Raw genomic sequence first — 27,300 nt, 5'->3', positions numbered from 1 at the left:
TGCATTTACTTCATGACAAGCCAACTGAAATATAGTCAGATATTTAAACCACCAAATGCAAAGTAGTCATTTCCAAACTAGTTTTGGTCTTGGGCACTAAATAAAAGTTGATTCTTCAAGATAGTGAACCAGAACAGTTCACTCTATCATTTTTGTTAAATTTGTAGCTTTCATCAAGATTTATGTTGGTCATGGGATTTCAAATGTTACGAAGATTTTCGATAATTATGACCTTGATGGTTGTTGTGGTTACCAGAAAAAGGTTTGTGATGACAAAAAAAAACCAATGGGGCTAATATGTCCTGCCTTAGAATAATATTTTGGGTTAAAAGGCAGCATCTCAAGTTGAGTTTGTCATGCAAAATTACAGTGAGGTACAGGCCCAATGAAAATTATGCTTACAGCAGCATCATAGGCACATAGTCTGAGACAACACATAACAAGTATATATCAATTGCATACATTCAGCAAGACAGTGAGAAGAAAAACAAAATCAATCAAGAAATTTGTGCAAAACACAATTGGGCCAAAAAAAGTCAATTTGATGTGAGAAATAGTGTTCCGTTGCCAAGATAGGATTAGGGATATGCGGGTCAGTTTAAGAATCTTGGAGGTAGGAAAATAGCTGTTCCTGAATCTGGTGATATGGGGCTTCTGCCTTCTGGACTTCCTTTCTGATGGCAGCATTGAGGAGAGGACATGGCCCAGATACTAGGGAAATACCTCAATGGATTCTTGCGCCAGAAGCAATCTCAGATGGATGGAAGATATCAAGTTGTGGGGGGGAAAAAGAATCAAACTTTTAATTTTGGATTGCAGTTTGCCCAGGAACCAAAGTAGACTTGATACTTTGGTTTGTAAGAGGAAAACCCAAGGATAACTGATGAATCCGGACCATGCTTCAGATGAATTGGATGAATGAATGAAGTGACAACGTGACATATAGTGACAATTACAAATGTTTGTGGCTGTGTGTGTCAGTCTGGTTAATTTTCCTATTTTCTTCCAAAAGCTAGGCCACAGCCTTCCCATTTTCACACATTCTACTCGCATGTTTCCCGTCAAGGCGATAAATATCTTCCCGTAGCAATCCCACGTATATTTCCGAACTTTTTAATCGTTTAAAGTTTTAAAAACAGCCCGAAAACACCCATTTCGGGGAGAAAACCTCTGAGTGACGTCACAATGCACTCGCAAGGCAGGACAGGACATGCCGGGAGGGAGGGGCATTCCAGCGCTTGCTGGGGAGGGTGGTGCTGGAGCTGGACATTCAATCAACTATCTGGTTTGCGTGTCTCATACATTATCTAGCCTGCTAGTCCACCTCTAGTTAGATTCATCGTAGAGCTTGAGCTTACAACACCTATCTATTTGAGCTCTGTGCTTTCTTAATAAACAACTTATACTCTTGTATGGATTCTGAGTTATTTGACATTCTCACATGGTGTCAGAAGTGGGATACGAACCCACGCCTCCAATTGGAGACTACAAACACAGAAAGGACATGACCGCATAGGCGTCGTGGCAGAAACCTGCCTGGAGCCACGTTCCTATCTAGTCCGTTCCGAAGGAGGAATTTACAGGCGCAATAAAAAACATATTCTGCCGGTGAGGGAACCAAGACCATGTCAGCAGTTCTCGTATGGCTACGTCAGTGTCCTGGACTTTGTGCCAAAGACTAATGGGTTCAAACATTAATGGCTCCCCAATGGCCAAAAAGCCACCGGCAGCATTGGCTAAATCACCTATTAGACCGCCGGTGATGTCACCCGTGAAGTCTCCTACAAAGACTGTTGAACCACTGCCTGATATGATGTCACCCGTCCCTCCAGCAGAGGGCCTGTACCGTACGAATATAGGACGGGTTTGTCGGCCTAACCTAAATACAAAGACTATTAAATACTGATTACAGGTTTCCATTACTAAGGCCACATTGTATTCCTCCTTACTCATATCCTTCATGGTTTAGTCGCGATTTATAAAGCACTGTATCTCCCTACTATACATTACAAGTTTTTAGTTGTATGCTTATTTAGTTACCTCTAGTTAGATTCGTCGTAGAGCTTGAGCTTACAATTTATTATACTTGAGGAGGATGTATATCAGTCAGTACTAGTTGACCTAATCCATGCCATGTTTTAATTGCATACCACTGCACACTCAATCAGCTATCTGGTTTGAGTGTTTCATATTATCTAGCCTGCTAGTCCAACCTCTAGTTAGATTTGTCGTAAAGCTTGAGCTTACAACACCTATGTATTTGAGCTCTGTGTGCTTTCTTAATAAACAACTTATACTCATGTATGGATTCTGAGTTATTTGACATTTTCACAGTAAATACAGGAGGACTTCTTTCAAGTTATTTTTTGAGAGTGAAATGCATTACTGCCTGCAAGATACAAGGAACTGCAGATGCCGCTTTCCAAAAGAAGACACAAAGTGCTAGAGTAACTCAACATGTCAGGCAACACTTCAGGAGAACACCAATAGGTGACGTTTTGGGTTTTGACCCATCTACAGACTGATTGTGGTTGGGAGAAGCTGGAAGAGATGTGGGAGCAGGACAAAGCCTGGCAAGTAATAGGTGGATACAGGGGGTAATTGGCAGGTGATTGGACAAAGGCCAGAGATGAAAAGACAAAAATTGTGAGAGATGATAGGAGATGCAAATTGTGAAGCCTGAGGAAAGAATATAGGGGGAAAGGGGAATGAGAGAAATGGCTGCTAATCCCGGTGGGGCACAGGGAAGAGGGGAATATAAGGGGGGAGTTTGTTTGAAGGTCAGTTACCTAACATTGGATGATGAATTATCTGACAATTTGCCTTTAAGAAGATTAAGCTTCTATGGACAGACAATGTGGCTGGCTGGGGTCGTAGGAAGGGGGGGGGAGAGGGGTTGCGAGGGAGGGTGTGGGGGAATGAAAATAAATAACAAGCCTCTTCATTTTTTTATGGTTGAACATATTGCGAAAAAATGTTAAAATGATCAACTCCATAAATGAAGAACTGGTGATTTTAGTAAAACTTGACGATTAAGAGCCTGAATAGAGAATTGGTGCATTGAGGCGAAGCCTGCCAGTAGTTTTTCTGTTGAATTACTGTTCTAAGGTGCTTTTTGACTAAGGATGTAACTCCGTATGATAATTTAGATTTATCTACATAGACTGCATATTTGTAATACTTAAATTTTCATTTTAATATCATGGGTCTGTTATGTTTACTATTCACTGCATTTCACCAAGAACAAAGTTTTGATTGTCTCATTGTCAAAAATAAAGTTTTTAACCACAACCACAGAATGTGGCCTTAATAACTGGCTTCTAACTTTTTCATTTTGGCTGATTTTGTTCTCCAAGATATTAATAACTTTCTTGAGCTTATTCTTTGAATGAAGGTCATTTTCCAATAGCATTTGGTTATACAAGGAATGAAACAAAAGGAACATGGGGTGAAATATTTGTAGCCAGGATAATGTTTGAAACATTAGCAGGAGCCTCAGAAGCAATTTAATTTTCAATGAGCTTTAGCCAAGAGTTAACATTGTTCAGAGTAAAGAATTGGCATGCTTATGTATTTCAGTTATGTACTTTAAACAATTAAGGAACAAAATAGCAAGAAGCATATCTTGAGTTAGAAATAAAAATTGGCATTTGAAAGAGTAATATTTACATTTTTCTTAAATTGTGGGATTGAATAAATTCGGCAAATTAAAAAATATATATATAGCACCATGCCAAAGATCAAGGATTAACCAATATTTGAGTACATGTAAATAAGACGGGGAAAGCTTAATTTGAAAAAGAAATAAGAACAAGCTTCATATTTCTAATGTTAAACTAATTCCACAATTACCTAAACATTTAGGTAATAGCAATGGTTCCATGTATTTTTAAAGAATGTCAGCTTAATCAGTTTACCCCACAAAATTACCAAGCCACAATATATTTGGACATTTCAGATGAAGATTACGGCTTACAATGCCAAATGACTTAGTGACCTGCACAAAGAACAGATGGTGAAATAAAAACTGGCAGTAAGTGAACATATGGACTAGTGAGGTGAGGTTCTGCATACCCAAGAATTGTGGATTTATTCAAATTTACCCAGTTTCAAATCACCTTAAAGTGGAGTGCATATACTGTTGGCGACAAATTAGGGTTAATGCCCACAAAGTACCAAAAGTGTGTAGATCTTTGGGAAGGAGGAAAGCTGAGTAAAGAAATGTTAAATCAAATAAGAAAGGTTGAAATTGGGGATACCCTTTAAATTATATATATTTTTTACTATAAACAGGAGGTCCAGGTAGCATCTTTTTTTCTAATTCCTATATGCCTGTACTTCTAACAGTGATGGTAGACCGGGTAAAAATATGTATAATATTATGGGGCATGGATAGGGCAGACAGCCGGAACCTTTTATCATAGGTGGAAATATCAGGGGACATAGTTTTAGGGTGAGCGGGATAAAGTTTAAAGGAGATATGCAAGGCACATTTTTTTTGCATAGTGGTGGGTGCCTGGCAGGCATGACTATGGCATTTCAGAGACTAAGATAGCCACCTAGATGTGGAGGGATATGGGTCACGTGTATGCAGAGGAGATTAGTTTAACTTGGCGTCATGTTTGGCCTGGTCATAGTGGGCTGAAGGGCATGTTCCGAAGCTGTACTATTCATTGTTCATGCAACATCCTGCTTTTCCAGATTATTGACATATGATTTGTCACATAATCCAACAAAGAATTCTCATGATTGTTTAAAGCCCTCCATTGGTTGAAGAAAAAATCAAACCTCTGGAATGTCTCAAAGAGTCGGGCAGTATCTGTGGAGGGAAATAAACGGATTATGACCAGTGACTAGCGGACTCCCGCAGGGGTCGACGCTACTCTTCACATTGTATTTGGATGAGGGGATTGAAGGCTTTGTGGCCAAAGGGACTTGGACAAGTTGGGAGAGTGGGCAGTGAAGTTTCAGATGGAATACAGCATAGCAATGTGTGGAATCATGCATTTTGGTAGTTGGAATAAAGGCAGACTATTTTCTAAATGGGGAGAGAATCCAGAAATTGGAGGTGCAAAAGGGCTTGGGAGTACTGGTGCAGGATTCCCAAAAAGTTAATTTGCAAGCTGAATCGGTAGTAAGGAAGGCAAACGTAATACTAGCATTTATTTCAAGAGGATTAGAATACAAAAACGGATGTAATGCTGAAGCTGTATTTGGAATATTGTGCGCAATTTTGGGCCCCATATCCGAGGAATGTTTTGCTGGGGCGCTGGAGAAGGTCCAGAGGAGGTTTACGAGAATGATCCCAGGAATGAGTGGGTTAACATATGATGAGTGTTTGACGGCACTGGGCCTCTACTCGCTGGAGTTTAGAAGGATGAGGGGGGTACCTCATTGAAACTTACCAAATAGTGAAAGGCCTGAAAAGAGTGGATGTGGAGAGGATGTTTCCACTGTAAGAATCTAGGACCAGTCATGGCTTCAGAATTAAGGGGCGTTCCTTTAGGATGGAGATGAGGAATTTCTTTAGTCAGGGTGGTGCATCTGTGAAATTCATTGCCACAAAAGGCTGTGGAGGCCAAGTTAATTTTTGATTAGTACGAGTGTCGGGGTTATGGGGAGAAGACAGGAGAATGGGGTTAGGAGAGAGAAATAGATAAGCCATGATTGAATGGCAGAGTAGACCTAAACGGCCAAATGGCCTAATTTTGCTCTGATCATTTATGTTTTATGTTGGGACCCACCTCCATTATTTTCCATTCTCTGACTGAAAGCTTTGCAACACTTCAAATTTAGCTGCTTGCATTTTATGAGGGGGCTTTCCCAATCCCCACTGGTTTCATTTTTACACTTTGACAACTATGGTTTCAGTTTAATTTAAATCTGAGTGTTGCTGTTTAAAAGTTAGTTTTGTAACACATAACTAGAGTTTACTTACAACATTCCTATGTAAAGGCTTGGGATGTTTTTACTACACTAAAGGTATTCTGATAAATGCCAGTTACTGTAGTTGATAAAAGCATAAACATGAGTGCAATACTGAATTTTATATACAAAGAAATTAAACCAGTGATCCGGTACACGATATGTCTGTCTAAATCTGCAATGGAATAATTATTTTAGGTCATGAGAAAATGCATCTATTAGAACATTGAAGAAATTAGAATACAGTTTTGGAAAAATGGTGCTTTTGAAGGATTTTTTGAAAGATTTTACTTTTCATTGCATCAATTAAGGCATAAACTCTGGAATTGAATACTAAAATGTAAAAGGATTTCTAATAATCCTATCATGATGAATTTTGTATCATTCTAGCGTTCTTTCATTATGGATTAAACTCAATTTCTAGCAATTAGATTTGACAATAATGAGAAACCTGGATGTTTTTTTGATTATTTCCCCCACTCTAATATGGCCTCATGGGGCAGTGGTGAGGCTCTGACTGCCTGATTGAATATTTGGTCCAAATTTGGGATTGCATCTAATATCTTTCTACTCCATATGGTGCTATTGCCTTATGGGACAAATCTATTGACTTTTTACCCTTCAGCCATTTGTTATACATCATGAGCGTGATTATTTTGAAACACAATTTATGTTTACATCTTTCAATCCCGATTTGTCAGTTAGGGCCACTTGCATCTGAGGTAAAACATCTTCTCACTTGGATGTATGAAAATCTTTACAATTTGCATTTGCCAGGCGTTGTCGGTGCACAGTAATTGTATTTGTTTAATAGTGAAATCAATACATTTTGGTTTTGTTCCACCCAGGAACCATGCAGTTTGGAAACTGGGACAGAAAGTGAACCTGTTACAGGATCAATTGGATTAAAATATAAACAAAGCTCCAAGTCTGCAATTTTGCTGTTTGAAAGCCATTTATATATATTTTTTGCATTATTTCTCCACATTAATGAGAATTCTTTGGTAATATTTTTAATTTACAAGGATTTAAATCTAGCATAGTGAATTGGGCATGACATGCACTCATAAATAGATACATTAGAAAAAACGCATATAAATATTGAAAGCAAATAACACCCAGTGCAAATCAAGTAAATTGTTTAATCTCGTTGGCATCATCAGAGCTCTTAATCTACTCAATACAATATAGGATTGACATCTAAAATCGTACAGGAAAATTGCTCCCTAAAATTGTTCCATACAACCATTGAACAGTTCTTGACTGAGTATTTCTCAAAATGCACGTCTCCTGACAATTTAGATCAGTAATCCAGTAACTATGAACTTTAAAACAAATGCTTTTTTTTCCACATTTACTGACTGAGTGACAATCGTGGATTCTGAAGAAGCAAGATAGGTTATAACATTTCTAGATTGAACACTAGTGTAAAGATCATAATTCCACTATCTTTCATTAATGTTTGAATTTTGCTGAGCTATATACGATTCACTGTATAAATTTGATCAGATTAATATGTTGACAAAAGTAGAAAATATTCAGATTTCAAGTGTACATAGTTTTGTCATTCATAATGCATATTAATAGCTCTTTAAAACACACACACACACACGTCCCCTCCATGTTTCGAGGGGGGGAGGGGGGATGGAACGGGACATGATGATTCAGCGAGATGATTGGAGGAGGGATGTGCTGGTCAGAGGCGGAAGTAGGGGGGTGGGACTGAGGATCGAGCGCGGTGATTGGAGGAGGGAGACGTCCTGGTGGAGCAAAGATCATAGAGCGGAGCTAGAATCGGCCCGTTCGCCGAGCCTTTCATCGCCCGGCCCGGTTTAAAATCGGCCGCGGGATTTTCCACCGCCACGTGGTCAAATTTCTGCATCGAGGCTCCCGATGTTGAAGCCCATGCCGGGGGATGAAAGGTGCCGCGAACAGGCCGATTGAAGCCCCACGCTTCGGGGCGGACGAAGCTGCTGCTGCTGGAGTTCGGAGTTGGTCATCAACCAGGTCAGCTCCCGATGTTACTGTCCACAGGTCCCACGGCCAAAGCTTCGTGAGTGTGTCTGCCACCAAGAAATTGTGCTTCCCCCTTATTTTCATAGCTGTCCATCTTCATTGTAAACACATCTAATGATCTGGTCTCTACTACTCTCTGGAAGAGAGAAATCCAGGGCTCATTCCCATTTAAGAGAAGAAACTTCCATGCACCTAGTTTTAAATAACCATCGCCTTATTTTTCAGCTATTTCCTTCATGAGTTTCCCACGAGTGTTTTCCAAATTTCTACCACAGCCAGGGAAGCATGTTTCAACTGAGTCCATTAGACCTCACTTTAATTTTATCGCTATATTTTAGGTATTAAATGTTCAAACAAGTAGAAATAGTTGCTTTCAATCCAGCCTTTGGCTGAATTATTTATTTTGCATCCGAATTGAAGGAAAAAACATTATTGTGCTAGTAGAACACCCACCAAGGCCAAAATCAATCCCCATTGTGGTCTAATCAGGGCTTCGGAGAGCTGTAGAACTCTCTACAGCTCTCCGAAACCCTGATTAGACTGATAAACTGCATTATCCAACTTTACACTTTTCATAATTGTAATCACATATCGTAAATCAGGGTTAGGTCAATTGAATGTTTTGTACTGCATCCCTGTGTTTTTCATTATCAGCTACTAATTATGTAGACCTAAGACTTTTGCCTCCATCACAGTGAGAAGATGCTGGGTGGACTCACTGTGGTGGATGTTAATATGTGTTTATTGTTGGGGGTTTTTAATTGTATTATATGTATGACTGCTGCAATTTCGTTCAGACTTCGGTCTGAATGACAATAAAGGCATATCTATCTATCTATCTATCTATCTATCTATCTATCTATCTATGATGTCCTTTTATAGGTTTGGGGCAAACATTTCCCAACTAATGCTAACATTAAGATAAACAGAAAATGATGAAAAGCTCAACAAGTCAGGCAGCATCTGTGGCATTAAACACGCAATCAATGTTTCAGGACAGAAAAGTAAATGTATTTTAAGTTACAGAGAGGTGGCCAGGTGAAGTTTGCGTTAGAGGGCAGAACCAAAGTTGACAAGATAACAATTGGTCAAACCTAAACTACAGTTTAGAGGCAGAATGGATAAAGTAACCAATTGATTCAATAGTACAGCCACATCAACAAAAATAGAAAGTTGGACACAAAATGCTGGAGTAACTCAGCGGTACAAACAGCATCTCTGGAGAGAAGGAATGGGTGACATTTCGGGTTGAGAACCTTCTTCAGACTGATAGTTGGCGGAGAGGGAAACTTGAGAGATGGGGAGAGCAAGGTGTGAAAACAACAGATTAAAGCAGACGATTATTTTGTTTTTGGGCCTTACCCTTCCTTATCTCAAGTTACCCTCTCCCCTGATTCTCAGTCTGAAGAAATGTCACCCATTCCTTCTCTCCAGAGATGCTGCCTGTCTAGCTGAGTTACCACAGCATTTTGTGTCTATCTTCAGTGTAAACCAGCATCTACAGTTCCTTCTTAAACAAAAATAAGAAACTGGGTGGCGACTAGAAATTGTGAAATTCGTTATTTACTCCTGAGGGATGTAATTACTCAGACAGAAGATGTGCAGTTTCTTAAGTCTACATTGGATATTGTTGGAGCAATGTCGAAGGCCAACAATAGAGAATTATATCGAATTAAACTGAGAGCCAACTGGAAGCTCAGGATCCCTAAAGTGAACTGAATGGAGATATTCTACAAAATGGACACTGAATCTACATGTTTTTTTCAATGTACTGTGATCAGTCGACCAGCCATGACCCACTTCTATAGGTCTACCATAGAAAGCATACTCACATTCTCCATGCTTGTCTGGTATGGTCACACAACCTCGCAGGATAAGATTCGGCTGGAGAGAATAGTGCGCCTAGCTTCTAAGATCATCGGTTGCAGCAGACTTCCCTCAGTGACATCACTTTACTCAACAAGACTCACCAGAAAGGCCAAAAAAATCATAGCAGACCACTTTCACCCGGCACATTACCTCTTTAATCTCCTCCCATCAAGAAGGAGATATAGAAGCATTAAAAGTAAAACATCTCGCTTCAGAGACAGCACCTACCTCCAAGCCATCAGATATTTGAATTTGCACTAATCACTTTGCACTTTCTTTTGCACTTGCACTTATGCTTAACATGACGCTGCTGGGTACAGTCCTTCCTGTATATATTGTCCTTCGTACGGTATTGTCTGTATTATTTATTGTGGTGTATGTGGTGGTTGTATTGTATCTGTCTGAGAGCGAACCAAGACACATTCCTATCAACTTGTTGACATGGCAATAAACTTCTTGAATCTTGAATCTTGAATCTTGAATTGAAGCTTTGGCTATAAGCACTCTTTGGAATCCTGGATGGTGGGAAAGAAATAGGCAAAACCATTCCACATTGTATTGGAACATCGTGAGAGAACCAATGGTTGGTGGAAATGACAGACCAGACCAATGAATTGCTGAGGAACAAGTCCCTTGAATGCTGAAACGGGATGAATAAGTGTTACGGTGGAATCCCATTGAAGGTTGTGCAAATTGTAACAATGATCCTTTGAATGTGGAGACGGGCAAAGTAGAAAATGAAGAAAAGGAGAATCTCATTCCTGCCCTGGCTACAAAAAGAAGGGGTGAGAACAGAAATGTAGATAAATGGAGGAATGAAGCTCAGCCATGTCGGCAAAGGTAGACAGATGGGTCATTATTCTGTATAAACCTGAGCTTGCATCCTATCATTTTAACTCTCCATCCAACTCTCACATCGTTAATCTCAATCTTCTACAATATTTATTGATGGCCATGGTAAGCTTTAACTTCAGTCTGGACACCCTGCAACATTGAAGAATTAATGTATTCAAAATTTGAGTTTACCCTTTTTATAATCTCCCTCTCCACAGATTTAGCTATACCTTCACTTCAGTTTGTTTTCTATTTTTTATCTGTTATTTTTTAAAACCATTGTTACTTTGAAAACCTTGGTTTGGACCATATCTGATCTCTTTACCCCTCCCTGCAACTTAACTCATCTCTTCACTTTTCTGGATGAATGAAGGGTCTTTGATCTGCAACACCAACTGCATGTCTCTCCCCACTGGTGCTGTCAAACCTGTTGTTGCGTCTTTCATTATCAATATATATTTTTCAGTTCCAGCATAGGCCTACATTTGCTGCTCATGCCAATATGTTATTTCATTGCAGTAAATGGAAAATTTGGCGAGCTGCAAGCAAACAGTCATTCAGTAAACTTTGGCATTTGCCAATATTAAAACAGAAAATGGTGTAATCACTCGTCACATCAGGCACCATCTGTGGAGAAAGAAACATTTAACATTTCAGATTGAAGATCATCAGAACCAGGAAAGGGGAAACAAAAAGTACAGTTTTAGTTTGCAGAGATGATGGTGGCAGGATGGAGAGCATTAAAAATATTTTTGATGAAGCAAGGCCATGGCTGGTCATAATCAGTTCACAGCATTTTCTGTTTTTAGGATTTTCAGCTCTACAACGTTTTTAATTTTCATTTAGAAATTGCCACATACATGTGGTTGACACTATTGTAATCTCTCCATGTTCTTGCCCATTGGAGGACTACAGCATCCTCCTACCTTATATCTTTCTCCAAAGAGAGCTCTTTCATTTTCTGACCTTTTGTTTCATCTTTCTTGCTCATATCCCTCTCCCATTGGTGATGGGACTTTGGCTCAAAGAGCACCACTACATATTTTTGCAGAACTTACTAAACAATTTGTTTCAACAGGCTTGATTTTCCCTTCCCTTATGTTTTTTCTAATTATAAAGCATCTTGGATCACTTTGCATTAATATTTTCTAATAAGAATCAACAATGTATATTAAAGTGAAATGAAAATAAGGTAACAATTTTATATGAGGTAACAAAGAAGGGAAGAGATTTAACTTTTTTTCGCCTTCCATCACAGTGCCAAATGTGGAGGAGTCACTGTGGTGGATGTTTATGTTAAAATGTATTTTGTGTGTTTTGCTTTTTATTTGTATGACTGACTTGGCAAATTAAATTCCTCGTATGTTACAAAACATACTTGGCTAATAAAGTGATTGTGTTATATACAAGTGCCATATTCAATTTGCTATGCAGTTTTTTCTTAATACTCCTGAAACCTGACTGGGATTAAAAAAAATAAAATATACCATATTAGAATAGTTTAATGTTTGTTAAATTTAATTTCAAAATATTGCAAATTATAACAAACACCTTTTCCATGTATTTAATACAGATGGCGAGGCATTGCACCTGTTGGCCGACGTATACCAAGAACGAGATTTATTGCTTTCAAAGTCCCATTGAAAGGAGTAAGCACATTTTGGGGGTTATTTTGAATGCATTATTAGATACGGAACAAATTGAATTTGTAAATTCTCACACACAATTATTCTGGTCTGTTTGAGCTTTAGACTCAGAGAATTGTGGGAGGAATAAATGGTAAAGACATAAATCGCACCTGGGGTAACCTATTGGGGGAAATGCTTAAACTGCTTCCAACTTTATTTCACTTGACTCAAATCTAATACCACACATGGATAGCAAAGAAATTTGTGCTTAACCTTTCATAGCCTGTCCATGTTAGAAAGCAATGTGCGAAAGACTAATGTACAAAACCATCTGAAAATTGAACATTATATTCCGATAACAACCTAACCTGTTATCAGTATGAGGCTAACTCATTATTTTTGTGCTCTTTTTGTATCTCTATTTTGTATTATATTTTGTATCTCTTTTGTGAAAACATGTTCCAGTATTTTTTTAAATTACTTTTTCAACCTGCCTTCCCATTTTCATTTGTACTTTTATTTCACATTATTTTGTATCTTTTTAATTGTTCCGTAAAATGGCACAGCTTTTCACATTCTGCATTGAATGTTCCAACTTCCCACTCCTCTATTTCTTCAACTTGCATAGAAAGTTTTTGTTTCATTTAATTTTCATTGTATCGTTTTCCATTTGTAAAATGACATCACTGTTCCACTTTGCAAAATGCCAATCATTCTTCACAATTTTAGTTTAATAAATTTTCCCCTCAACGTTCTTTGTTCTTTTGATTTCTTTGGTCCCAGTATCCCTGAATTGTCACTTTTGAGGGCTTGATTTCATTGAAAAATGCCAGCAGTTCTACAAATGCTCGGTTGGAAAGCTATGATTTTTATCCCCACACTCGAGGAAGGATGTGATCAAGATAAAGAAGGCACAGAAAACATTCACCAGCAAGTTGCCTGGAAAGGAAGGCTTGAGTTTTGAAGGGGGATTGGAAAGGTTATGTCTATTTTCCATGGAGCGAGGGAGATTGAGAGATGGCACGATAGTGGTATATAAAATTATGAACAGGATTGATAGCGTAGATTTCCAGTGTCTGATTACTTGGTAGAGGCATCTAAAACTAGGCATGGGTTATTGGTGAGACGGAGGAGATTTAAACAAGATCTGAGGGGAAATTGTGAAAGAAGGAACTGCAGATGCTGGTTTAAACTGAAGATAGGCACAAAAAGCTGGAGTAACTCAGCGGGACGGGCAGCATCTCTGGAGAGAAGGAATGGATGATGTTTCGGGTTGAGACCCTTCTCCAGACCTGAAACATCACCCATTCCTTCTCTCCGGAGATGCTGCCTGTCCCTCTGAGTTACTCCAGCTTTTTGTTTTTATCTGAGGGAAAGTGTTTTCATACAGAGTAGTTTGCATGTGGAATGAGCAGCCAGAGGTGGTGTTGGGGGCAATAATAATAATTTTTAAGAAGCATTTGAACAGGTACTTGAAGAAATGGCATGATATGATAAGAAATGGGGAATTTGCTTTGAAACCTATTCCAGGTTAGATGTGATCTGTTTCAGGAATTCCATTCATTTCAATGGACAGAAACAGCTACATGAATAGGTGTTTTTGTTTATTTTTGCATTTGCTTTAGATTAATTGAGTTAATATATTTTATTGGAGTCTTTCAATTATTTAAAATAAAATATGCACATTATTTAGCAGCTAGTTAAGGCTGAAGACATGGCTTAACTGGAAGTTATAGTATATTTGGGGTGAGGGTTGTTTAAGAATGCTGTGTATGAAGTCCGTGTGCTGCAGGGGTATTACCAGCCAAGTTGTCGCAGGGTCCTGTAGGGAAGTTGTTGCCAAAAGGTGTAATCCAGGTAACTATGGACTGGATGAATAATTCATGGGTAAGCCTGGGTGGCTCGTAGCTGCCATAAATTCTTGATCAATCAGATCTTTCTCCTTGCAGAGTGTCCTTATTTATTGACAATTTTGTTTTATCACTTCCACTTTGAACATTCATCTCTCCAATCTTGATTCTATTAACAACTTGCTTCCTGAATTAATTCCCTAATTGATTTCCTATTCAGTCAATTTTTTTAACTTCATTTCCCTTTAACCACAGAAACCTATGTTCCTGCTTCCTTGGAAGCTTCTTAATTTATCAGTTTGCCATGCTACAGTTCCTAGAACTAGATTCAAGTGTCTTGCTCTCCTTAATACAGGAAGCCTAAAGTAAATATTTGTTATGTTTTCTCTTTGCAGGCAATAAGTCAAAGGCTTACAACTAATCAGAAGTTTTCTCCAAAAGATCTTATAGCAAAAATGAAAGAGCAAAATGAAGAACTTGGATTGATAATTGACTTAACATATACAACTCGCTATTATACTGAAAAGGTATAAATAATCTTCACTTCACCATTAAATTTGACTCTCATTGAAATTGAATGGTCAATTTATGTGTCCACACAATGCTTTATTTGGTTTAGGATTTGCCTAAAAGCATACAATATCAAAAGTTGTATACAGTTGGTCATGAAGTACCAGATGATGCAACCATTCTTCAGTTTAAAAGAAGAGTCAGAAAATTTTTATGGGAAAATGCCGACAATGGTAAGTATTAAACAATTCTCGTTAACCTTTCTTAATTAGCAGATATAGCAGTTTATACCCTGTGGGCAAACAAGAGCTAACACGAGAAATAAATGAAACTTTGACTGGTTTGGGAAGGAGTGGGATGGATTGGGCAGTGTTCAATCAATTTATTTAGTTTATGCAATGTAATCAAGATGCTTGTTGAATTCAGCATTTGAATTGGATCATTTATTTTACCAGGTAGAAAACTTTTTGAACCTGTTATTCATAGACTATTTTCAAAGATCGAATCTGTGTAGCTCGGTACTCGGGAGAAGCAAACCATCAATCACCCTTTGTGCATTTGTGGGATATTAATAGAACCTGATTGGGAAATATTATGATAATAATGATTGGAGAGCAAAGATTCAGTCAATAATATTAGCACATTGGTTGGTTCAAATGCATTGACATCCATTTTGTGCTGGAGCATTCTGGTTGGATGCTGTCCCTTCATAGTATTCTCTCATAGAAAGCAATAGTTCATCACAAGTTAATGTTACACACAGATTTCCTGGCATCTTGTGGATCAGAAAATAATAAAATGCAATGGAAACTGGGGGTGAATTGTAACTCATGATGTACTGCAGTAAGCTCTTGACTGCTTTTATGCAGTTTTAAACTGCACTAACTGTGTGAAACAGTTTGTTCACTGTAATCTTGCTGCGAGCTTCCTTTCTCACACAGGAGATTTTGTGAATCGCATCAGATGGTGCCCTTCATTGCCTTAAGAGTGCATTTTCCAAGCCAACAGTGGTGTTATTCATAGGATGCACTACCTACAGCACGTTATACACGTCTAAAGTTAGTTTCTCTGATGTGTCGGACAGCGTTGACATGTTAGCATTGGAACAGTTCTGCGATGTCCTCCAAGTCCTGTTTCATGATGAGCTGGTCTGTTAACACCCCACAAACTGAAAAATGAGTGACTGACAGTTTGTTTCTCGTGGCTGTTATGTAATAATAATAATAATAATAAATTTTATTTTCGGGCTCCTTTCAAATCTCAAGGACACCTTACAAAGATTAACAGAAGAGAAAAAAACATATAGTCGGAGAAAAATAAATAATAAGGACATCATCAATATACAAATTAAAGATAGAAATCGCTCCAAAGACACAAAATCAAAAAAAATCAAAAAACACAATGTGAAGAGAGAGCAGCGGCAGCTAAAGCGCGCCAGTGTCCACTCTCTCTTCCGACAGCCATCTTGGACACAGACTAACATAGTAACGACACACAGAAAAATCATCCCCCCACAATGGTTGCCACTGTGGGGGAAGGCACAAAGTCAAGTCCCCAATCCCAGTTCTCCCAGAAGTCAGGCCTATTGAGGCCACCGCTATTGCCTCTACGGAGGCCCGATGTTCCTGGCCGTTCTGGCCGGGTGGAGTTGCCCCGGCGTCGGGAGAGTCCTCACAGTGGCTGGGCCACCTGGAACGGCCGCTTCCTAGCAGGGGATTGTCAGCTTCTGAAGCCGACAGGGACGCACCGGGTTGGAGCTCCCAGGCTCCCGATGTTAAAGACGGCGCCCTCCGCTCCGCAGACCCGCAGCCCAGAGGTGTTGATCTCGGCGGTCACATCTCACCGGAGCTCCAGCGCGTCAATCCAGCGCGGCGACCCAGGCAAGGCATCGCCCGCTCCGCACCACGATAGCGCTCCAGCGCTGTGCCGCCAACGAAGCCGAGGTGCTGGGCGGTCCCCGCCAGGAAACGGCGCTCCAAGCCCGCTGGTAGGCCACGAGGACGGGTCGACGGGCAGCCCGGAGAAAAAGCTGCCTCACCGACCAGGTAGGGACCTAGAAGTAAGATTACCTCCTTCCCCCCACATTAAGAAGTCAATTTCTCCTACAAACGAAAAACAAGACTTACTAAAAACTGGGAAAAAAATGGATTAAACGGACGGCTGCTGGTTAGCAGCCGCTCCCCAAGATGGCTCCTCCCCCAGTGTGACCACTTGGAAGGAGTGGTCTCTATGATCTGTTGGACTGATTTCACACAGATGCAACAAATCAACTAGAAGCAGATGTGAATCATAGGAGCGTCCACTGTTTTAGTGTGCACCTGGTGTGTATTTCCCAAGATATGTGTGGGCATTTGCATGTGACTGCTGGGGAGCTCAACAAAGATATCATATAATATCAAATGTTCTCTAATCCCCAGATCTATTGACATCCTAAGCATATACAGTGCATTCAGAAAGTATTCAGACCCTTCACCTTTTCCACATTTTGTTATGTTACAGCCTTATTCTAAAATTGATTAAATTTAAAAAAAATTATCATCAATCTGCACACAATACCCCATATTGAAAAAGTGAAAACAGGTGTTTAGAAATTTTTGCAAAGTAATTAAAAAGAAATAACTGGAATATCACATTTTCATAAGTATTCAGACCCTTTACTCAGTACTTTGTTGAGGCACCTTTGGCAGTGATTACAGCCTCAAGTCTTCTTGGGTATGATGCTACAAGCTTGGCACACCTGTATTTGGGTAATTTCTCCCATTCTTTTCTGCAGATCCTCTCAAGCTCTCAGGTTGGATGGAGAGCGTCGATGCACAGCTATTTTCAGGTCCCTCCAGAGATGTTCGATCGGGTTCAAGTCTGGGCTCTGGCTGGGCCACTCAAGGACATTCACAGACTTGTCACAAAGCCACTCCTGCATTGTCTTGGCTGTGTGCTTAGGGTTGTTGTCCTGTTGGAAGGTGAACATCCGCCCCAGTCTGAGGTCCTGAACGCTCTGGAGCAGGTTTTCATCAAGAATCTCTCTGTACTTTGCTCCGTTCATCTTTCCCTCGATCCTGACTTGTCTCCCAGTTCCTGCCACTGAAAAACATCCCCACAGCATGATGCTGCCACCACCATGCTTCACCGATGGTATGGTATGGCCATGTGTTGAGCGGTGCCTGGTTTCCTCCAGACGTGACGCTTGGCATTCAGGCCAAAGAGTTCTATCTTGGTTTCATCAGACCAGAGAATCTTGTTTCTCATGCATTTTGGCAAACTCCAAGCGGGCTGTCATGTGCCTTTTACTGAGGAGTGGCTTCCGTCTTGCCACTCTACCCCATGAAAGCCTGGTTGGTGGAGTGCTGCAGATATAGTTCTGTAAGGTTCTCCTATCTCCACAGAGGAACTCTGAAGCTCTGTCTGAGTGACCATCGAGTTCTTGGTCACCGCCCTGAGCAATCACCCGACAGCTCAGTTTGGCCGGGCGGCCAGCTCTATGAAGAGTCCTGGTGGTTCCAAAGTTCTTCCTCTTAAGAATGACAGAGGCCACTGTGCTCTTCATGACCTGCAATGCTGCAGAAATTGTTTTATACCCTTCCCCAGATGTGTGTCTCGACACAATCCTGTCTAGGAGGTCTACGGACAATTCCTTTGTCTTCATGGCTTGGTTTTTGCTCTGTCAACTGTGGGACCTTATATAGACAGATGTGTGCCTTTCTAAATCATGTCCAATAAATTTAATTTACCATTGGTGAACTCCAATCAAGTTGTAGAAACATCTTCAGGATAATTAATGGAACAGGATGAACCTAAGCTCAATTTTGAGTGTCATAGCACCAAAGGGTCTGAATACTTATGTAAATGTGATATTTCAGTTATTTCTTTTTCTATGTGTTGCAAAGATTTCTAAACACCTATTTACACTTCTTCATTCTGGGGTATTGTGTGTAGGTTGATAATTTAAAAAATGAATTTAATCCATTTTACCATAAGGCTGTAACGTAACAAAATGTGGAAAAAGTGAAGGGGTCTGAATACTTTCTGAATGCACTGTATATGCTTAAATCTAAGTGGTGAAGCCCAATGGCGTTATGATGGAAGCCATGGATCAGCAAATGCAAAAGTGTGATCAGTAAGTAGTTCAGGGCATTGGAAATACTGAAGATACCCTTCAGTATACCTGAGCCAGAGTAGTCAGTTTGAGAAGCGGTGATATTTGGTCATTCGGTTGAAATTACACTTGGCATATTGTTTGAAGATGATTAACAAGATCAAGAAGGTGATGACAGTGATACAGCACCATATATTTATTGTCAAGGGCACTCTTGTAGCAAAGGTTTACTTTGTTCCACTGTAACCCCCCCCCCCCCCCCCACATCAGATACTGACTGTATCCACATTCTACACAGATGCTGCCTGACCCACTGAGTTAATCCAGCACTTTGTTAACTAGTATTTGCAGTTCCTTGTATCTCTGTTTTACTGACTGTATGGTAGTGTGTGAGAGTTGAGAAAATAATGAGAAGAGTAAGTTATTTGACTTTAGTCTTTCTTCCTTGTCTCCTTTTCCAGTCATCCTTTTGAAAGGACGAGCACTCTCATTTTCAAGTGTATAGCTTGAGGCAGAGAAAGGATACAGCATAGTTAAGGCAATGTTATGGTGTCTTTTATCCTAGTTAAGACCCTAGACACATTGACAGAATTGGATGGCATTGGCAAAGATGGGCATGATGTTTTTTGCGGTTTCATGAAGTTTCCTACTGTGCACATGCCAAAAATATCACAAACCATACTTTCTGTTTCCACGTGCTGGATTAAACACGTGGGCTTCTCCATTTCCTTCACATTCATGGTCAATAAACATGGAATGACCTGTCATTAAATTACACAATTAGCTCCTCGTCAATTATTTTTCATTTATGTTAAATATTCCTTGCCCATTTGTGTGTGATGAGCATTGTTTGAAATGGCACACCCTCTGGTGTAATATGGTTTTCCGGATGCTATTTGCTCATTTGTGAAGAGGGACTAAGTGAAAAACACGGAACTGTATAATTTGAAAATTGAGTGGTATAGGACATTTGGGCAAACTAGAATGTGACCAAGAACCTGAGAGAAGGATATACACTCACAAAGCAAATGCTATGGTTAATGTGATCAAATAACGTGAAACGGCACAGTGGAGTGAACAAATCGATATTTTATTGCATAACGACATTTCGTTTGGACCTCAAGGGGTCCAAATGACAATAAATTGAATTGTATTGTATTGTATTACAGGACAAAATGCAAGTATGTGTGCATCCCTATTTGCCTTTGCTAACCCATTTAGGCAGTTATTAGGCTACCTATACTGACTCCAAGATTCTTTCTACCACAGCATTGCTCCTGGTGACCTTTGAGGTATTAGTTTTTGTGGCAGCATTTCATTTACTATTGGGGAAGAACAGCTCACCACTTCATCCAGTAATACATATCATTAGAGTGGAGCACATGATTTACCCTTATTGAATTTGTTGCTGCCATTCAATGTCGTTTTCCAACTATCAAAGCATCCAAATTCCAACCCTGCATTGATTTGTTTAAAATAATGGAGTCAGCATTCCATCTTACAAATCTTCATATTTTTCACAACTCCCGCTCATGCAAGTAATGCCAAAACTGGAACTTAAATGAAAGGTTGTGCAATCTGCCAGTGAGCCAGGTGCCAAACCATCAGAATTTCTTAGCAATCAGGTAGCATATTATCAGAGGTTTAGAATACTGGAAAAAAGCAAGATCACTACTCTCAGTTGTTGTAAGGTGGACGTTTAGTTTAGTTTCGAGATACAGCATGGAAACAGGCCCTACGGCTCAATGGGTCCACCCGAACCAGCAATCATCCATACAGTAGTTCTATCCTTCACACAAGGGACAATTTACAGAAGCCAATTAACCTTCAAACCTGCATGTGTGTGGAAGTAGGAGGAAAAGCATAGCAAAAGGATTTGAGTATAAGAGCAGGGAGGTTCTACTGCAGTTGTACAGGGTCTTGGTGAGACCACACCTGGAGTATTGTGTACAGTTTTGGTCTCCTAATCTGAGGAAAGCCATTCTTGCCATAGAGGGAGTACAGAGAAGGTTCACCAGACTGATTCCTGGGATGGCAGGACTTTCATATGAAGAAAGACTGGATAGACTCGGCTTGTACACGCTGGAATTCAGAAGATTGAGGGGGGATCTTATAGAAACTTACAAAATTCTTAAGGGGTTGGACAGGCTAGATGCAGGAAGATTATTCCCGATGTTGGGGAAGTCCAGAACTAGGGGTCACAGTTTAAGGATAAGAGGGAAGTCTTTTAGGATCGAGATGAGAAAATCATTTTTTACACAGAGAGTGGTGAATCTGTGGAATTCTCTGCCACAGAAGGTAGTTGAGGCCAGTTCATTGGCTATATTTAAGAGGGAGTTAGATGTGACCCTTGTGGCTAAAGGGATCAGGGGGTATGGAGAGAAGGCAGGGATGGGATACTGAGTTGGATGATCAGCCAAGATCATATCGAATGGCGGTGCAGGCTCGAAGGGCCGAATGGCCTACTCCTGCACCTATTTTCTATGTTTCTATGAAACCGAAGCATCCGGAGAAAACCCATGCGGTCACAGGGAGAATGTACAGACAGCACCCACAAGCGGGTTCGGATCCAGGTCTCTGGTGCTGTAGGGCAACAACTGTGCCTTTAGTTTAATTTCTGAGTGCTGTCAGATTGTACGCTGATGTGAATGGCGTAAGAGCAAGGTAGTTTGCCTTGATGAGTTCGTGACATTTGCTGGGAGAACTGGGGAAGCTTTGATCACCTATGCAGATGATCAAAAATTCCCCCATCTCCTCCCACACCCAAATGGCCATGTCAATATTTATTGACCTATGCTGCAGAGTATAATGTACACTGAAACCAGAGTCTCACACGCCCTTTCCCTGTTTCAGTCCACTCTATTATCTCATGGGAAAATGTTTTGTGCCTGTTAGCTAGAATCGTGCATGAATGGCTGGCTGTTTGAAAAACATCAAGTGGAAAAATCAAGTAAACATATCGCAACAAGATCTGTTTTTATCATGGGAGAAACTAATTATTGACAATCATATGCAACTCAAAATGAAAATGACTTATTTTATCCCTAGATTGAAAGTTGAATAATACATATTTTGTCTTCTATTTTATGCCCTTTCCAAGCACTGCAGAATATCATGGTACCTTTGCCAAAGTGCAAAAAAACAAAATAATTTATGGCAAAGTTTTAATGATGACTCGTTTGAATTTATCTTTAGATAAAATCATAGGAGTTCACTGTACAGGTGGGATTAATAGAACTGGATACCTTATCTGCAGGTAAATATTGTTGAAATCTGAATTATTTTATTTTGGTCTTTAATCATCCTGGGATTCCCCTATGTGAGGAATCTCATACAAATATAGGATTGTCATTGTAAGTGTTTGCATTATCAGAAAAGTGCCTATTTAATTATTTGGTGTGAATTAAATATGTTAATTACTTCTATATGTACCAACTAATGAGGCTAAAATTTGTCAGCTCTTTTAAATCAAGTTTGTTTTTCTAAGTTTATAGAAAATGAGAGGAGTGATAATGAGAGCACGTTGCTTTTCCACTGGCTCTTTAAAAATCAATCTAATCTATTTTTTTCATCTTATCTAAAGCCTGCTAATGTTATCCCCTTCAATTTCTTATCCAATTCTCCTTTTGTAATTTGAATCTGTTTTCCTGACCTTCCATGGAGCTGCGTTCGAAAACCAAACAACTTATTGCATTAAAATCTACAGATCTTTTTGCTGCTTTTGCCATTTACCCTCACCTTCTCTCATCTGTTATCATAACTGGTGTCCTTTGTTCCATTCAAAGACATTTGGTTGCTTCTTCTCCTAAAGTCTGCTAGAATTTATATAATCAAGAGTGTTTTAATGCCATATGCCAGGAAACGGAACAATTAAATTCTTACTTGCAGCAGCACAACAGACATGTGAACATAGTACTCTGTGAAAACTAAATAAACAACAAATTCAAAAGTTCAGTATATATATATATATATATATATATATATTTAAAACGAATAGACAAACAAACAATTTAAAGTGCAGAGACGAACATAATGTCCCCAAGTCTTAGTTCAAAGCCTATTTGAGAGTTGTAGTGTTCAATGATGGTTGTTGGGTGGAAAAGCTGCTCCTGAACCTGGACATTACAGTTTTCAGGATCCTAAACCACCTTCCTGATGGCAGGAGTGAAATGGGTGTGTGGCCATCAGTGCCAGATTTAGATGAAGAGAGGCCCTAGGCTATTCCACGTGAAGCCCCTCCCAACCTCCCACCCCCACGACTAGAGGAAGATGGAAGAGTGTTTTAAATATTTTGAATAAAGCCAAGGATGATGACTGGTGTTTAAAATTCCGCAATTCGCAATTCCTTCTCTAAAGGACATAAAATGTTATTGTTAAATACCGTAGTGATTGGGAAAAAAATGCATAAATGTTAAATTTAACACTGAAAAACTTTTGCTATAACCGAACTTTGTAAACATTTTGTGGAATAAGCAAGATTATTTAGGGAAATAAAATTGTAAGTTTACTGTTATATTAAAAAACAAAAACAAAATTGTGAGCTTAAAAATTTTATTGTCTGGGAAGTGTTAATAATATGACCATGACTACCTGACAGTGGCAGTGTGACACTTTTAGACCCTACTGTATGTTGTCATTAAACAGTTGGTTTTAAAATACATATTAAGAAATAAAGAAACTACAATCATCAAATACACTAAGACTAAAAAAGTTTTTTTCCAGCCTTCCTCATAGCAAAATCATCCAGAAGTTCATCAAAATTTGTCTATATCTAAACATCTATCCATTTCTTAAGAAAAGGCTGACATTTTTAAATAGCCAAAGTATCCAAATAACAAACTGATCCCATTCACACAAGAGTTCACAATATAACTTGATTTTTAAATCTCACTTTGTCATGAATTTATATGCCAAATGGAAGGAATTTAATGTTTAATTCCCATAAATTAATCCAGAAACATCCACTCTCAAGATAATCAAAATCATTATTTTTTGCACAATACATCTGACTAAAACTGTACTGTGGATATTTTGTATGTAAATAGTGATTATGGATAGACAATAACACAAAATAGAGATGATTTAGATGTTCTTATGACATAGTGCAAAAAAACAATGAATTTGTCTTGAGAGTGGATGTTTCTGGATTGTGATCGATTGGAATGTGGCCATGATTTAAGCCCCTATCGGCTGGCAAGACATGGCCAATTCGTATCGGGGCCTAAATAACATAATCAGCAGATTAAAATTAAGCCACACCAAAAAGCAAGAAAATATGTTAAATAAACGACATAGCTTTCGTTTTGTCCTGCACTTGCGATCCGTGATGTTGAAGGCGTTTTTAGTCGCGTTTAACTTCAATCCAGAGGAAACTGGAGCGCAGTCGCAGAACGAATTTTCTTCATCAGCTAGCAGTCCAAGCAAATTCCTCTCCGACAACCAATACAAACCTGCATTTTAATCCCGCCCCCCCCACCCCCCAAAGCCTCCGGAATCGCACGCACAGGCAGATCTGCAGCGCCACTGATGGTAGGTTTTGTAACAACACTACTATGACAGTGTCAAAAATATTATACACCTTAGGCAGAGGCCCCCTAGATTTTGAGGCCCTAGGATTCATCCAGCCAAGTCTATAGGTATATCCGGCACTGGTGGCCATGGTGATGTGGGTTTCTGATGGTGCTGGCTGCCTTTTGAGGTAGCAACTCTTGAAGATCCCTTTGATGGTGGGGAAATCAGTGCCCATGATGGACTGGGCAGTGTTCATCACTTTTGCAACCTGCAAAAATAATAATTGCAATGGTCAAACTGCAGCCAAACATGTTTTTTAACAAATGATTAGCATCTTAAGGTTTTTTACATTATTTTCTATAAATAAAGCCAGGTTTTTAAATATTGGAAAATAGTGGCTCTGATACCAATTACTGAGGGATGCTACAACTTTGATTTTTCTTAGCCATCTTTATAACACATCGAAGTATAAAGGAAATGGTGGCAACATGGATATAAAATTAGCTCAGATAAAATTGTTTTAAAGTGTTACCTAAGTGTTACCTGGTACTAAATTAAACCTATATTTTGTGTATTGTTTTCAAATTAGATACCTAATTGATATAGAAGAAGTGGACCCTGATGCAATAATTGAACGTAAGTATCTTATTTATCCTGAAGGCATTCATTTCATTATCAATGGTGGACATTTCTTAATTACCTTTTTCCATGCTTTTCAAATATCAAGTTTTCAATACTGCTCGGGGTCACAAAATGGATGGAGTTGTATATCTAGCTGACCTTCGAAGTGGACCAATGAGAAGGTGATTTTTTTTTTTAATGTTATTATAAAATTATAAAAGCTATTGAGCACATTATTTGATTTTTATGCCAGGCAATATGGTGAGATTGAGAACCCGAGTCACTCGCATCCAGAAAATTTAAGTTCAGCTCATAGTTAGTGTGTAGTATATTTGGACCCAATATCCTCTGGCAAAGAGAAAGAATTCTGACTTGATGCATTTTTGTAATTCCTAACAAAGTGTGGTTCTGAGGTGGGGATCTGGTTCATTAATATGCCCCACTCTGTCTAAGACTTCATACGACTCATGATCATTTGAGAAGTTACTAAATGCAACTTGGTTCTTCTGGAACATAACACAGTAAGGAATACAGGAATATTTTTCCATTTTGTGTTGCTTGTTTTTAATAACTTACAGGTATAAGGAAAACATTAAATAGGATAATTGAAGTTTAAGAAAACAACTTGGAATAGCAATTGGGTATCTAATGACAAACTGAAAAGAGGCGAGGCTGAATGAATGATGAGATTTGGGTAGATGTTCCAATTTTTTGCCATTTCTAAATCTCTCTAATATAGCATGGTTAAACCTCCAGTCAAGATGTACTCCAGTCTCTGGTGTGGAACCTAAACCTGCTGTTTGCTATTTGCTCTGGAATGTTATGAACTTATTTTGATATGAGTATTTGTTTTCTGTTCAACCTTTCCAGATGGTTTACTCCCAATATTCTATACAGTTCACTGCTTCTGTTGTTGGTACTTGATTTCCTTACTCTGGGCAAAATAATCTGTGCATCCCTCCTATCTATTCCCATCGTGATTTTAAACACCTTTATAAGATTACCGCTAGTCATCCTGCACTTCAAGGAATAGAGTCTTAGCTTACCCAACCTCTCCCAAACTCTGGCCCTCAAATCCTGGCAGCATCCTTGTAAATCTTCTCGGCATTCATTTCAGCTTAACATATTTCGTATAGCAGGGTGACCAAAACTGAACACAATACTCTAAACGTTGCCTCACCAATGTCTTGTACCCTGATGACGACCAATATGCCAAAAGCAAAGCTGAACACCTTATCTATCTACCTGTGACACCACATTCAAGGAACAATGCACTGCACTCCTAGATTCCTCTGCTCTACACTCCCAGAGCCCTGCCATTCACTGTGAAGGTCCTGCCCTGGTTTGACTTCCCAGAATGCATCAAACTCCATTAACCATTCCTCAGCCCCCTTATCCACCTCATCAAGATCCTGCTGTAATTTTTGATAACCATCTACTATCTACAATACCACCCACTATAGGTTCATCTGCAAACTTGCCAATCATGGCTTCTACATTCTTATCCAAGTCGTTGATTTAAATCACAAACAGCAATGAGCCCAACACTGATCCTTGAGGCACACCACTAATCACATGCCTCCAGTCTGATAAACAACCTTCCACCATCTCCCTCTGTTTCCTTCCATAAGCCAATTTTCTATCCAGAAGGCTAATTTTCTCCCTGGATTCCCATGTGATCTAACCTTCCAGAGCAACCTACCTTGCAGTATCTTATCAAATGCCGTGCTGAAATCTATATATACAATGTCCATGGCTCTGCCCTCATCAACCTTTTCGGCTGCATCTTCAAAAGACTCAATTAGATTTGTGAGGCACAATCTCCCAGGTACAAGATTGAGATTGAGAACCATGGAACCTGATGCCAAGACAACAACCTCACCCTCAATGTTAGTATGAGAAAGGAGGTTGTGATTGACTTCAGGAAGCAAAGTCGTACACAAAACCCCAATATACATTGAAGACTCCGCAGTAGATATTGTCAAAAGCTTCAAGTCCTTCGGAGAAGAAAACTTTTTATCAGGATGCATCACTGCATGGTTTGGGTATAGCTCCATCCGTGACCACAAGAAATTGCAGAGCTGTGGACATGGCCCAGACCATCATGCAAACAAACATCCCTTCTATGGACTCCATGTACACTTCATGCTGCCTTGGCAAGCCAACTAGCCTAATCAAGGACCAGTCTTATCCCGGTGATTCCCTCTTCTACCCTCTCCCATCAGGCAAGAGATACAAAACGTATACCTCCAGATTCAGGGACAGTTTCTTCCCAGCTGTTATCAGGCAACTGAACTGTTCTCTCGCCAGCTACAGTGTGATCCTGACCTCCCATCTACCTCATTGGAGACTTTTGAACTATATTTAATGGACTTTATCTTGCACTAAATATGATACCCTTTATACTGTATCTGTACACTGTCGACAGCTTGATAGTAATCAG

The 27,300-nt window shown here is 39.4% G+C and overlaps 1 protein-coding gene across 2 annotated transcripts in view; it reads left to right on the top strand.

The window, feature by feature from the left end:
• Positions 1–27,300, top strand: part of LOC116981015 (RNA/RNP complex-1-interacting phosphatase-like) — a 49,054-nt gene that overhangs the window by 17,012 nt on the left and 4,742 nt on the right. For both annotated transcript variants that reach the window (XM_033033617.1, XM_033033618.1), the window contains 6 exons: positions 12,218–12,293; positions 14,518–14,649; positions 14,742–14,865; positions 21,921–21,981; positions 24,826–24,872; positions 24,964–25,039. In XM_033033617.1, coding sequence (XP_032889508.1) covers positions 12,218–12,293; positions 14,518–14,649; positions 14,742–14,865; positions 21,921–21,981; positions 24,826–24,872; positions 24,964–25,039 — 516 coding nt within the window. The remainder of the gene's footprint in view (positions 1–12,217; positions 12,294–14,517; positions 14,650–14,741; positions 14,866–21,920; positions 21,982–24,825; positions 24,873–24,963; positions 25,040–27,300) is intronic.

The sequence above is a fragment of the Amblyraja radiata genome, chromosome 15 (assembly GCF_010909765.2).
Source record: "Amblyraja radiata isolate CabotCenter1 chromosome 15, sAmbRad1.1.pri, whole genome shotgun sequence".
Lineage (NCBI taxonomy): Eukaryota > Metazoa > Chordata > Chondrichthyes > Rajiformes > Rajidae > Amblyraja > Amblyraja radiata.
Note: the sequence above shows the minus strand (reverse complement) of the source record. Positions and strands in the feature narration are given on the sequence as shown.